This window comes from Terrapene carolina, unplaced genomic scaffold (genome assembly GCF_002925995.2).
Source record: "Terrapene carolina triunguis isolate 2854851 unplaced genomic scaffold, T_m_triunguis-2.0 Scaffold67, whole genome shotgun sequence".
Lineage (NCBI taxonomy): Eukaryota > Metazoa > Chordata > Testudines > Emydidae > Terrapene > Terrapene triunguis.
Window position 1 is genome coordinate 22089804 of NW_020664418.1, and position 12641 is coordinate 22102444.

The following is a 12641-nucleotide window of genomic DNA, read 5'->3' on the forward strand; positions in this document are numbered from 1 at the left end:
ATCCTATGAATTACTGAAAAAATAACCCTCTTGACCCCAACACACAGGCTACATCTACACTCCAAGCTAGGGGTGTGATTCCAGCTCACGTAGACGTACTCACGTTAGCTATCATCTGTGTGTTGGGGTCAAGAGGGTTATTTTTTCATTGTGCCAGAAGAGTATTTGCAAATATGGAACATTAATAAACTGTATTCATGGAACTTGATTCAGTCCTTGTTACATGCCTTTCCATCAGCAAACCTCTACCTGGAGGGGACAGTTGCAGTGCCATGGGGGGCCTGCATCCTGCTAGTGTGGTGGGAGGGTTGCAGTGCAAACATCACCTGCGTTTCCAAGATGTGGCATTGCTCTTGGGGCACCGCTGGTACAGGGAGATGCAATTTGCACAGTGAGCATTGATGGGGTAATTAAGTCCCACTGTTTTTATTTTGTATTTAACAATCTTTCCTGTAAGTGAAAACTGTTCTCCTGTTTTTTAAATGATGTTTCTGAATATCTTTGGTTTTGCACAATTGCAATTGGCAAAAATACTGAACGTTTATCAGTTTGATACAAGAACATTTCCTGTAAAACATGTTTGTCTTCCAGTTTGAGCTTTCAGCTTCTGGCTGCATTCTGCTGAGGTCTATGGAATTTGCTTGTCTTTAAAGTCCCAGACAGTAGAGCTACTGTATGGAGTTGCAAAGTCAGGAATAAATAGAACACAAATACGGCTTTAGTGCTTGTTAGCAAATAAATTGTTGTTTGACAGGCTGCGTTAATTTCACTGGTCTAAAATTCCAATTGAAGATTGTAGCAGAACAAAATGTCAGTATTTATATTGAAGAAAGAAAGGCCATGACTCTACACTATGATCAGCACAGGTGGACTACTGCACCTGGGAGACACTTTATTTGCTTCATTGGGGATCTCTATTGATGCAACAGTTCCCCTGTTCAGATCCACAATGCAGAATCTGGGCCTGAATTGGCAGTTGCTGTTTTATGTGTTACAGTTGTTGCTTCACGGTATATGAAAACTGAATTAAATCTTATCTAATTTTAATAAAAATTTCAGCTTTTAGGTTTTGCATGTGTTCCAGAGGGAAATTAAAGGTGATTTTTAAAGATTGTTTATATATGTATTCATAGTGATTTGGGATCTTAAATAATTGCTTTTGTTTTCAACTCAAAAATTACAAGAACATTTGTTTACGTGTTAAAACAGAATTAGACAAAGCACTAGAAAAAATGCATACATAACAGCCTTACAGAGAGCTGGACCATTATGTGACCTAAATCATTTTCCACTCTTTCTGTGATTCTGCGTTAAAATGAAGATTTTGAAAAGCGTGCCCCTCCTCCACTTATTTCTCAAGTTCAAAGTCTAGTATTTCCCTTTCGCAGTGAAGGTCACTGCCACCTAAAATAATGCCGGAAGACGCTGTTTCAGGTACAGTAGTTGTGGTGATATCACAAAATCCTGAACTCAAGACTTGGCAGGCAAATGGAGAAGGAGCCAGGTTTCAAATACTTGATTTTAAAGTTAGCTGTTTTCAATTTTGTGATTTGAAACTATATCCTTTTCTTTGCTTGCTGTTCAACTCTCGAATCTTGATCAGACTACAACACCTAGGAGGCTTTGACTCTTCTCGCAGAAGTGTGTATTAGGAGTAACTCCACTGAGCTCAGTGGAGTTACACTGGTGTAAAACTGATTAATAAATTAGAGAATTAAGCCCAGCATCTGTACATTTGCAAACCTCTGTTCTTGTTTTAGTGCAATAGATTGATTAAAGTGGTCCTTTTAATAGGATAAGAAGGTACTCATTATGTTACAGAAATTAGGTAGCTGGAAATAGCAACAGTATAAGAAGCTCTTTCTGAAGTATAGAAGCCTGATATTAAAACGAATACTTACCTTGCCAGTCATGTTGATTTTCAGCTAAGATTTGTATGGTAAAACATAAAGTATATCAAAATTTCACATGCATGACTTCTTGCAATTCAAATGGAGGTATCTGTTTTTTTTGTGATAGCTAATGGCCTTTCCTACTCTTGGAACTCTGTGAAATAGCTGAAATAGTTTTCTAAATGGAGTATACTAATCAGTATTGTAATGAGCCCCGTGTTTCACCTTGAGTTTAAGCACTTTTAAAGAAATGGACCAACCCTCCTCCTCCACCTGTAAAAAAAACAAAAAACCCAAACAAGAATCTGCTTAATTAAGTAAACAGTTTCAAAGCCCCATGCTAAGTAATTTTCCAGTGACTACTTAGACTGGAGTGACCTCAGACCGAACCTGTTTTGTGCTGTAGTTTCATTGTTGAACTGAAAACAGTAATATAGGAGAAGAGGTATAGGGAACTGTTCCTTTAAAAGGATTTTAATGACATTTATAGTGTGCAAAAAGTAGTTTGCAATTAGTCAGTCTGCAGCCGTTAAAAGTTGGTTCTACAAATAGTGAATGTTCTCATCAAAAGTCAAATCAAAATGAAAATATAGCCACTCTTAAGTTCCTTTTATGCATAGAATGCATAAGGGCTAGAAATACTGTAGTAATCCCCACACAGAGTTAAGCCTGAATGTGCTCGCTGACTTTTCTGAGGCATCGTGCCATCAGTTGTATTAATCACATAATGGCCTGTTCCAGCCATCTTGTTTTCATGTGTATGACTATAAGAAAATTTTCTCCATAACAAGTGAAACAAAACACAAGAGAACTTTCTCAACCTCTTGGAAGCAAAGAATGTTTGTTTGTTTTTAAATAGTGCCCTAAATGTATCTATCTCTGCTGTACAGGGGTTAAAATGTAGCAAAATAAAGAGGTAGTAGGCAAAATTTAATGAAGTACAAAAGAGTACCTAATAGAGTAGGGTGTGATTTTTCTAGTGGTGATGCCTGCAGTTGTAATTCTATCTATTTGGGTCACCATCCTGTAATGTAACCCAAACTGAGCAACATGAACTAATAGTCATACTTATGATCTTCACCCTTAAAATTACATTAACTTGTTGATGTCTCTTTGCTAATGAATAGGACTGCTTAGTATAAGTCTTAATATAGGTTTAAGACTTTACTCATAAAACCTTTAACAAAATAACTTTTGACAAGTCCAAGTGGTGATACTGTATTTTATGGTATGTTTGGGATGTGAAGAGGCACACCATATATGGCTAGGTTCCATTTCCTCATACATGAGGCTGAAAACCTGAAATGGTGAGCACCTACAACTTCAGTGTAGTAATATCAGTACAATATTCAGTAATATTCGTGCACTCGGTACCTGTGAAAATCTGGCCCACTGTATCACTTTTCATATGTAATTTGATACAACTTTGAATATACAAATAATTAAAAGTGTATCTTTTTATAAAAAGTACTTTTGCCTCTCAAAATCTAGCTCCCTATCTTAATGTTTAGATCAGGGATGGGGGAACCTTTTTTCTATCGGGGCCATTAACCCCATTAATCCATTCCTGAGATTTGGCCCTTACTGTTTCCTTCTGTCCATTCTGGTCAGAAGGAAAACAATTTGTTTTTCTATGATGATTACCCAGTTTTGCAGATAAAGAATGACGGAGCTAAATTATAATTGAAATTTAGGGCCTGCTCCTGGAATACTTAGGACACTGTTAACTTTACTCATGTGAGAATTCCTCTTGGGTTCATTGGCGCTATTCAAGTGCAAACACAAATACTTGTGTTTGCAGGATCAGCCCTAACTCTGACCCTGTGTTTTGCATAGTGTGTAGCCTTACTGAGTGAGCCTCTGTCTTCTGTCACATTAATTTCTGATGCTGTAGAAATAACTTTTTATGCTGCGGTGATGAGGACATAATTGTTCTATGGTTTTGGTGCTCTGCAGCAGTGCCCGTCTTAGGGTAGGGCAAGTGATTCAGCGTGGTATACTCTGATCACTGTATCATTCTTAGAAGAGCTGTTGGGACTTGCTGAGTTCACAGGCATTCTTATATGGTAAGCAGATGTTTCCTTGTCTGACTAAATACCAGTCAGCTAGAGGCGGAATTTCTAAGGGCAAGACACAAAGTTATCATCAGGCTGATATCTGGCTCACATTGCATTTTCAAGACTATTCAGGGAATGGAGAAGACACAACTTACTGATATATCTAACTAATTGTAAATCGTCATGCCTGGTCAAAACAACGTAATATCTTGATTTTTTCAGAGGGGTTGAAATTGTAAGTTGATGGGAAGCTAGAGGTACTAAGTCCCTTTGAAAAACAAGGCAGAAGTGACTATCGATTGAGGGGGAGGGATAGCTCAGTTGTTTGAGCATTGGCCTGCTAAACCCAGGGTTGTGAGTTCAATCCTTGAGGGGGCCATTTAGGGATCTGGGGCAAAAATCTGTCTAGGATGGTACTTGGTCCTGCTGTGAAGGCAGGGGACTGGACTCAATGACTTTTCAAGGTCCCTTCCAGTTCTATGAGATAGGTATACATCTCTACCCCGATATAACGCTGTCCTTGGGAGCCAAAAAATCTTACCGCGTTATAGGTGAAACCGCGTTATATTGAACTTGCTTTGATCCGCCAGAGCACGCAGCCCCCCCCCCCCCCCCCGGAGTGCTGCTTTACCGCGTTATATCCGAATTCATGTTCTATCGGGTTGCGTTATATCGGGGTAGAGGTGTATCTCCATATTATAATAATAATATAATAAGGGAGAAGAGCACCCATATCATAATGGAGATTTGGCCATTCCTTATTCCTAAATAATCCCTTTACTTCGACTCCAAAAGTCTTGGAGCCATCTGTCCCGTGCATCAGTAAATGGGATTTATTTTGCTGCAGGATTGACGTAACTCCTGCAAGCCTTGGAGGTAAAAATGGGAGGCTGCTGTTTCAAGAAATAATGTGAGGGTTGGGCTCTAAAATGCAAGACTTTATTTTTTTTTTATTTGTGATTGTTATGGTAGTGCCTAAGGACCAACCGAGAATGGAGCCCCATTTTGCTCTTTTCTCTATCTATTCCCCTCCTGTTTGTACATAGACACCTACACACCAGCTTAGTAGGTCACATCCCCTGCCTGTATGTTGCTGTCTATATTATAAATTATATTAGTTAAATTAGTCTATCAATAATAACTGCGAGTCACTCTTTATGTAAGGTCAAAAATTCACCTATCTTGACTGCTTTGACACTTTTCCAGCAAATATTAGCCAATTTAACCAAATATCAAAATATATCATAAGTCCTTCTCTCTAGTCAAATCTGGCAATATTACATCAGACCATTTTTTAATTTCAGTCTTTTGTTATATTCTTACAGTGCCATAATTCCTGGTAATCACTCCTTTTTTTATATACAGTTTTGATTCTTACACTAAAGTATTTTTATATTCAATAATGCTGAACAGCAATAATAAAATTATTTTTTCCTAGGTGTGCCTTGCAGTAGCACATTATTCCCAGCCAACAGATCTCCAGCTCCTCTTTGCATTTGAATATGTTGGGAAAAAATATCATAATCCAGGTAACCATGTAAATGTTTTTTTCTATTCTGTAATATGTGCATGTGTTATAGTAAGGGCGGCTATTTTTAGCCAAAAGCAATGGCAAGAGTGTTTTGAAGTTTGCTCTGGAAGGTCACTTAAATTGGTTTACGCTGCACCTGAGCCCCCTAATTTCTGTGTCAAAATTAATCAGTGTGATGGTAATTCATTATCAAAAACAAAACAATCTTATCTTTATCCAAAACAAAATTATCCATACCAGCATGAGTACCATTATCTCTCATTCCATCCTTAAATCCTTCTGGTGTGTCTATATTGATACCCTGGACACCTAGATAATGCCCGTTCAGGCAGGTTTGTTTACCTGCCCTTCTCTTGGGAATAAGTGTCTCTTCTGGTGGTATTGCAGGAGGATTTTTGCAACTTGGGACTCCATACCTCCTTTCCTAGAGGCTTACTAGGTATAACCTCCCACTCAAATCTTCCATCACCCCTGCTGAGTTGGAGCACACCCTCTCTGCTCAAGGCCAGTCTCCAACTGAACCTTATCAGTTAGGTAAGCTTGGAAAAGATGCCTTTGGAACTTGATTTCTAGTGTAACACTGCAAGGTCACCACTAGTGCTCCCCAGCCAATACGCAGCTAAAATCTACAAATTCCATCACAGTAAGCCTGCAAATATGGAAAGTGCTGTAGATGTGATTCAGTAGCATTGACAATTTTATTTACTCTGCCATTTGCATTAGAAACAAATGATCTACCTACTACAGAAACTGAATGGATGTCATGAAATTACGGATCCAAATTTTCAAACATGCCTAAAAGAAGTGTTTGCTCATTTCTGTATATGCTGCATAAGCCCCGTGTGCGTGCACAAGGAGAGTTTCATACATTACAGGTGCAAGTTGCAGAAACTTGAAAATGGGCAGTTATATAAAAAGGGGCTTAATTAAGGTCCACATCCTTCCTCCAGCTGCATAGTGCCGTAGTTAGCAAACTTGCAGAGAAAATCCCAGCTGGGAACTGGAGAGGGGGAAGCAGATAAACAAAATGCTGGGTCCACCACAACCTCCTTAGAGCCACCTTTACCCCCTCCAGGAAATATCCATATGCCACGTGGGAAAGGAAAAGGGCCAGTGGCCGAGCTGCACAAAGTGGGTAAAATAAGCAGTGTGCTAATGTTGCCCCTGTAGAGTTACAGTGAACCAGTGACAGTGAAGCTAGTGGTCTTGCTGCATGGCAGTGGCTTGGAGTAGGGGGGCTGAAGAGCATTTCAGAGGGGGAAGTCCCACTGTACAGTGAGGCATGTTCTGTGGTGATCATGGCTGGGATTCCCTAGTCCTCTGGTCACTTTTCCAGTACTGCATTCTACCCACTCTGCACCCCTGCCTGTCCCATAGAAAATGGAAGCTGCAGTGTTTGTCCATTATTTCTTCCCCTTCTCTGTGCTGTTGCACGGAAGAAGAACATATGGGTCATATTGCATTGTGTTTTCTTCTCAGTGCATTTTTACCACATGGATTAATAATATTAGTATTTCCCACTGTGAAAAGATAACACACAAATCACACAGTTGAGCTTTTTTTCTCACCTGCCCTGAAACTACTGGAGTTTTAATCATGAAGTGGGGAGGGGAGAATTATTGCATGCATATATATTTCACTGTTCTGATTTCAAGTAAAAGTTGAAGTTCTCCCAATCCCCTCCTGATCCCTTTACTCCCCCCCCCCCCCCCAAAAAAAATAATATTGTGAGCAAAGGGACAGATTCTTAAATGTATTGGGAGTTGGGCACCTAACCTGCTCAGGCACTTTTGAAAATCCCACTAACTGCCTATCTGCATCTCTAGGCACCTAATTTCCTTTGAAATCTGATTCCAAATCTTTTGCAGGATTCTTAATGTTTTATGTTTTGTCTTTAATGTGTGGGTGAATCTAGAGCTTTTTAAATATGGGACTAATAGAACTGGCGTGACATTTTGGTAAGCTTCCTTGCAGGGTTTTGTCAGTGTGCATCAGTGCCCAGCCTGCAGCATCTCCTGCTGTTCCACTTCTGGGCCTACTGGACAGAGACTATCACTACTGGTACCAAGCTATGTGATGATTTTTGTGATACGCACAGATGATGATAGGACGAGGTTATCAAATTATTTTTAATTTATGACCTAGTCTCAAACTTTGACCAGATCTGCAGGAACTTGTCCATGTCCTATTTATTTTATAAAACATTTAGGAAATAAAAAGAAGAAGCATAAACAAATGATCTGGGCATCAGCATTATTTTTATGGCAGTGAGAAATTTAAAAGGACTGCTTTAGTATGAATTCTTGAACATAACTTTTTTCATGTTAAATTCTAATTTAAATTTCTTTAAGCCATCTGGAAACCAACAAAAAAGAAACCATCAAATTAGCTTTTGAGGTACCATTTGTTCAGGGGTGTAATCTCAATTCCCCCTCCCCCAACCTATTTATTTTACATAAAAGATACCATGGTGATTGCCATACTAGAAATTTGTGTATACGTAGATAATCAGAGAATTGGTAGTGGATTAAAGCTTTGGCCTATTTAAATAACTGTATCTGGGTGTTAATTGAATAGCCTTTAGGAGCATTACTACTACTTCTATCTTGATTTTGGCATAGGCTTCTTTTGGAAAGCATAAAAAGAGAGAGTGCTTCAGTACCACTGAAAAGATTAAATTGTTGGTGTATAAACAGCAGGCAAAGACTTAGGGGGCAATGATATAGCCATAATCCTGCAGTCTGATCTGCTTGGACAGATCCTTATGCCCTTGCAGACTCCCATTATAGGCAAAAGAGGCTGCACATATGGATTAGATTATAAAACGGGGGCTAAATTTGTGTCATTCGTTTACAACTAAAATCAAATTAACTCAAAGTTTCAAGAAACAAAATGTAATTCCACTGAGCATGGTTGACCACCTTCTTGTCATATTAGGAGAGAGCAGCTGAGTTTAACTGAGTATCATGCTATAACATTCTAGCCTGTAGAACCAAGGCTGTTCTACATAATACCCATCAGGATGAGTAATTTATTGTGATAGGTAAGATAAGACTTAAACAATGTTTACCCTAGTCTTTGTGTTAACACCAAAAAATAATCAACAGCCTCTTCCACATCTTTCCTGTCTGAAAGTAATAGCTTGCCTAGAAAGCAACCCCTGAAGAAAAACTGTTGAAACAGTGGAAAGGAAGACAAGGCCACCCTGACTTGGAAGGGTTAGGACTCAATAATAGCTAATCTGTGCTCAGAATCTTTACTTTTAGTGGCGGATGGTAACTGAGCTACAAGAATAACTAACTTCTAACTTTTAACATAGAATTCCCCCTTTTAAAAAAAGAGTAACGTATTATAGCTGTTAAATATTGTAGTATGGGTGTGGTTTTGACTTGTTTTAGAGGGAGACCCCATGAGTTAATGTGACACTTTTGTTTCCAATTTCCATTATTCCTTAATCTCTGTTTTGCAGAAACTGACACAGCACAGTTTTTCACTGCTTGGTCTGTTGAAACAGAAGGAAAGATACACTTGTCACTCTTGCATATTGCCAAACAGCACCACTACTTGTTAATCTTGCAAGTGGCAACATCCCTTTTAATAGAGAGACTCACCTACCTTTGTGTGGGAAGAGATAGCACTATAGCTATTTGCATGACAAAGAGCTGAAAGGGATGATTTTAAAAATCTTGCATTGATTATTTTCCCTTTCCTAGCAACAGTAAATGGAATAGACCCAGGAGGCGGGGGCAGCGGCAGCGGTCAACAGACTCCTTTATTTGAAACTTACTCTGATTGGGATAGAGAAATCAAAAGAACATGCGCATCAGGATGGAGAGTTTGTTCAGTCAATGAAGGTTACATGATATCTACTTGGTAAGTTTAAAGAAAAAATGAAAAAAACAAGCTAATTTGACTCTGGCATCGCTCTGGTGCTCTAGTAGCTGTGGGAGAGATCAGATACTTTTAGAAAAAAAACAGCTGTATTCTGATGAGAGATGCGTGTTTGTAAAGGTTCAGAATTTCCTATAAAGGTATCTAAGGCAGTCTCCTTGAAGATATGCCACCAGAGTTAAAGCAACTTTACTATCTTGTGGATCCCATAGCTAACTATTATATTCGTATCAAATTAAGTGACAGAAAAAAAATATCAAGGTTTGTTTTTACTGTATTCTTCATAGTTTTTATCCTTCTGGTACAAACGATTATTATTGGTTAAATTAACACAAATGTGCATGCCTGTAAAAGAAATATTAGCAAGATTTGAAGTTTTATAACAGGAAATGAGTAAAATAATGAGATCAGTTTGACCAGCACTGACTGTTGCTGCTAAAGTGCTTCTGTACACACTCATTTATCTCAGTGGCTCGTTTTTGGTCTCCATCCGGGGCTGGTGCACTACAGCACTAAGACTGGTAAACTACCAATGCAGCAAGTGGTACTGTGGATTTGACTTCCTGTTCGGGCCAGATTTTTTTTTGGCATGCTTTTAGATGTTTTGGTTGGAAGTGGGGAGAAGTATGTCCCTCTTTGCCCTTTTCCCCAACACATACACTGCTGCAGCTAAGGATGGAGTGCAAAGGTTGTATGTTTTATTTTTCCTCCTAGTATCCAAGCAGTTGCAGTGGTGGGACCTAAGAGTGAGTGGCCCATCCACAATAATACCAGAAGTGCTAGTATCATGAGTGACTCACTAAGCACATGTAGTCAGCACTGCTATCGCTATACTGTGATAAAATATAGCCCGTATAACTTGGATTGTCGTTCTGTGGCACGGGTTATTATGCACTAACACTCCTTGTTGTGTCTTCTAGATTGTATCCTTTTTATTTCCAGAAAAATAGATAAAACACGTGAAAGAAAAATGACTTATCTGTGTTGTATTTTTCCCCCCAAGCCTTCCGGAATATTTTGTAGTCCCATCTTCCTTAGCAGATCAAGATCTAAAGCTCTATTCTTACTCTTTTATTGGAAGACGAATGCCCGTAAGTGTGAACTTTATTCTGTTGCTGATCACTGTTAATGTTCATGACAGTGATGTGTATGAGTGAACATGTTTTGTGTATTGTATGTAGATACTCATGCTGTCGGGCAATACTAACAAATTATCTTTTTCTGTTAGCTTTGGTGCTGGAATCACTCTAATGGGAGTGCTCTTGTGAGAATGGCCAACATTAAAGATGTATTGCAACAAAGAAAAATAGATCAAAGGTAAACAATAACCTCGAATAATTTCTTAACCAGACATATATAATATGAGGCAAATAGTGCCTGTATGGGATACTTAGCTATACTTCATACTTGCAATGAGGGAGCCCCAGATCAGAATATCCTATAGCCCACTCACATAAGAGTTGCAGATTCCAGTTCAAATCCCTTCTCCCTCTCAGGTGGAGGAGGCACTTGAACTGAAGGTCTCCCACATCCCACGTGTGTACCCCAACCATTGAGCTAAAAGTTGAGGGAGCTCCTCCTCCTCTTCTCCCTCCCCCCACCCCCCCACCATTTTGAGTAAGCTCATCGATAGGCACCCAGTGTGGTAGGTGAGCTGTGAGCACCCTTGCCAGATCAGGCCACACAGAGTGGGTAGGTGGAGGAACGCCTGTATTTCCCTAGTTTTTGCATCGTTCTAGGCCTTACATGTCCAGATACCAGGCATGTGGCTACAGTGCCACACTCAGAAGCAGAAACATAAGTGCTAAGATAACTTTGACTGCAAAAATTTAGTGGCCGAGCGAGTGTAGTCAGCCGAGCAGGGTTTTTTGAATCCTAGTGGGACCTGATTCTGGGATTTAGGTGCCTAAAGTGACAGTTAGGCACCTAAAGTATTTCTGTGAATCTAGCCCTTAATACCTTGCAGAAATTCACACCGGCTTGCAAGATGTGGGTTGGGTATTTGTTTGGGTATTTTTTTTTGGTCTGTGTTTTAATTTGTTGGAAGACTTTGTAGACCTTCTGTTGCAACTGTTAGTGTATTTTTATTAACCTTGATTATAAAATTGGTCTCAATATACATGGAAAAACAAAACCAGACATTTAAATAAAAAGCAGAGTTGGGCCTCTAGTCAGCGTCTCTATTGGCATACACTTTTATATGCTGCTTTTGTATCATAGCTATTTTCAGAGCTATTGAACCCTGAAAATTGACTATAGATCATCAGTTATTTAGCTTTCATAATTGAGATACAATGTCCCTCAAACTTTACTTCACCTGTTGGGGTTTTGGTGGTCTAGTGATAGACATAGTACTTGAATCATAGCTTTTCATCTTCAACATTACCTAATGCTTATGTTATTTGCTTCAGTTTCCCTGACTGTAAAATTAGGGTTATAGGTTATGTAACTTTCTCAAGGCTATAGAGAAAGCTGGTGCCAGAACCAGGATTAAACTGAGGAGTTTAGGCTTCCAGTCCTGCTCACAGATCACTAGGCCAGGTCTCGCCTTATATACACTGGAATATATTACAAGAAATACCACCTAGTTGAATACCACCTAAAGGCTTTGTTGCTTACCACTTCTGTACTGCTGTCTATGATAGCTGTTTCTTATAGATCTTTAACAATGTACTGTTTTCAAATTTTCAAATTAATTTAGCTCATGTCTCAACAATAATGGGAACTGAATGTTTCTGAAATGTGTGTTAACAATTCTGCCTCCACATAGCATTCCATATGACCAAAAATGCATGACGTGTATTATAGCTGAATGCTAATCAGATGCTTGTACTCTTCCATTTTGCTGTTTGAGCAAATAGCTTTGCTATGTAAGATAGCTGCCTTTGTAACTACAAGGAAAACCTTTTTAAAAAAAAAAAAAAAAAAAAAAAGAGGAAACTGGACACCTATTTTTAAGTGCTTTCAGTTGCTTGCACTTCCCTGTATTCTAAAGAACTTAATTTGAAAAGCTTTCCTCCATGTCCAATAATACAGTTTTGGGGTTTTTTTGTTAGGATTTGTAATGCAATAACTCGAAGTCATCCACAGAGAAGTGACGTTCATAAATCAGATTTGGACAAGTGTCTGCCTAATATCCAGGAAATCCAGGCTGCATTTATCAAACTTAAACAGTTATGCGTTAATGGTAGGTCACAATATCATTCTTCTTCTGGTGGTGGGGTTGTTTGTTTGTTTGTTTGTTTGTTTGTTTGTTTGTTTGTTTGTTTG

General features: G+C 38.9%; 1 protein-coding gene across 2 annotated transcripts in view; it reads left to right on the forward strand.

Moving 5' to 3' along the window:
- MTMR10 (myotubularin related protein 10) overlaps window positions 1-12641 on the forward strand; it is a 60937-nt gene that overhangs the window by 38991 nt on the left and 9305 nt on the right. For both annotated transcript variants that reach the window (XM_024193131.2, XM_024193132.2), the window contains exons 6-10: window positions 5388-5478; window positions 9194-9353; window positions 10375-10462; window positions 10600-10688; window positions 12428-12558. In XM_024193131.2, coding sequence (XP_024048899.1) covers window positions 5388-5478; window positions 9194-9353; window positions 10375-10462; window positions 10600-10688; window positions 12428-12558 — 559 coding nt within the window. The remainder of the gene's footprint in view (window positions 1-5387; window positions 5479-9193; window positions 9354-10374; window positions 10463-10599; window positions 10689-12427; window positions 12559-12641) is intronic.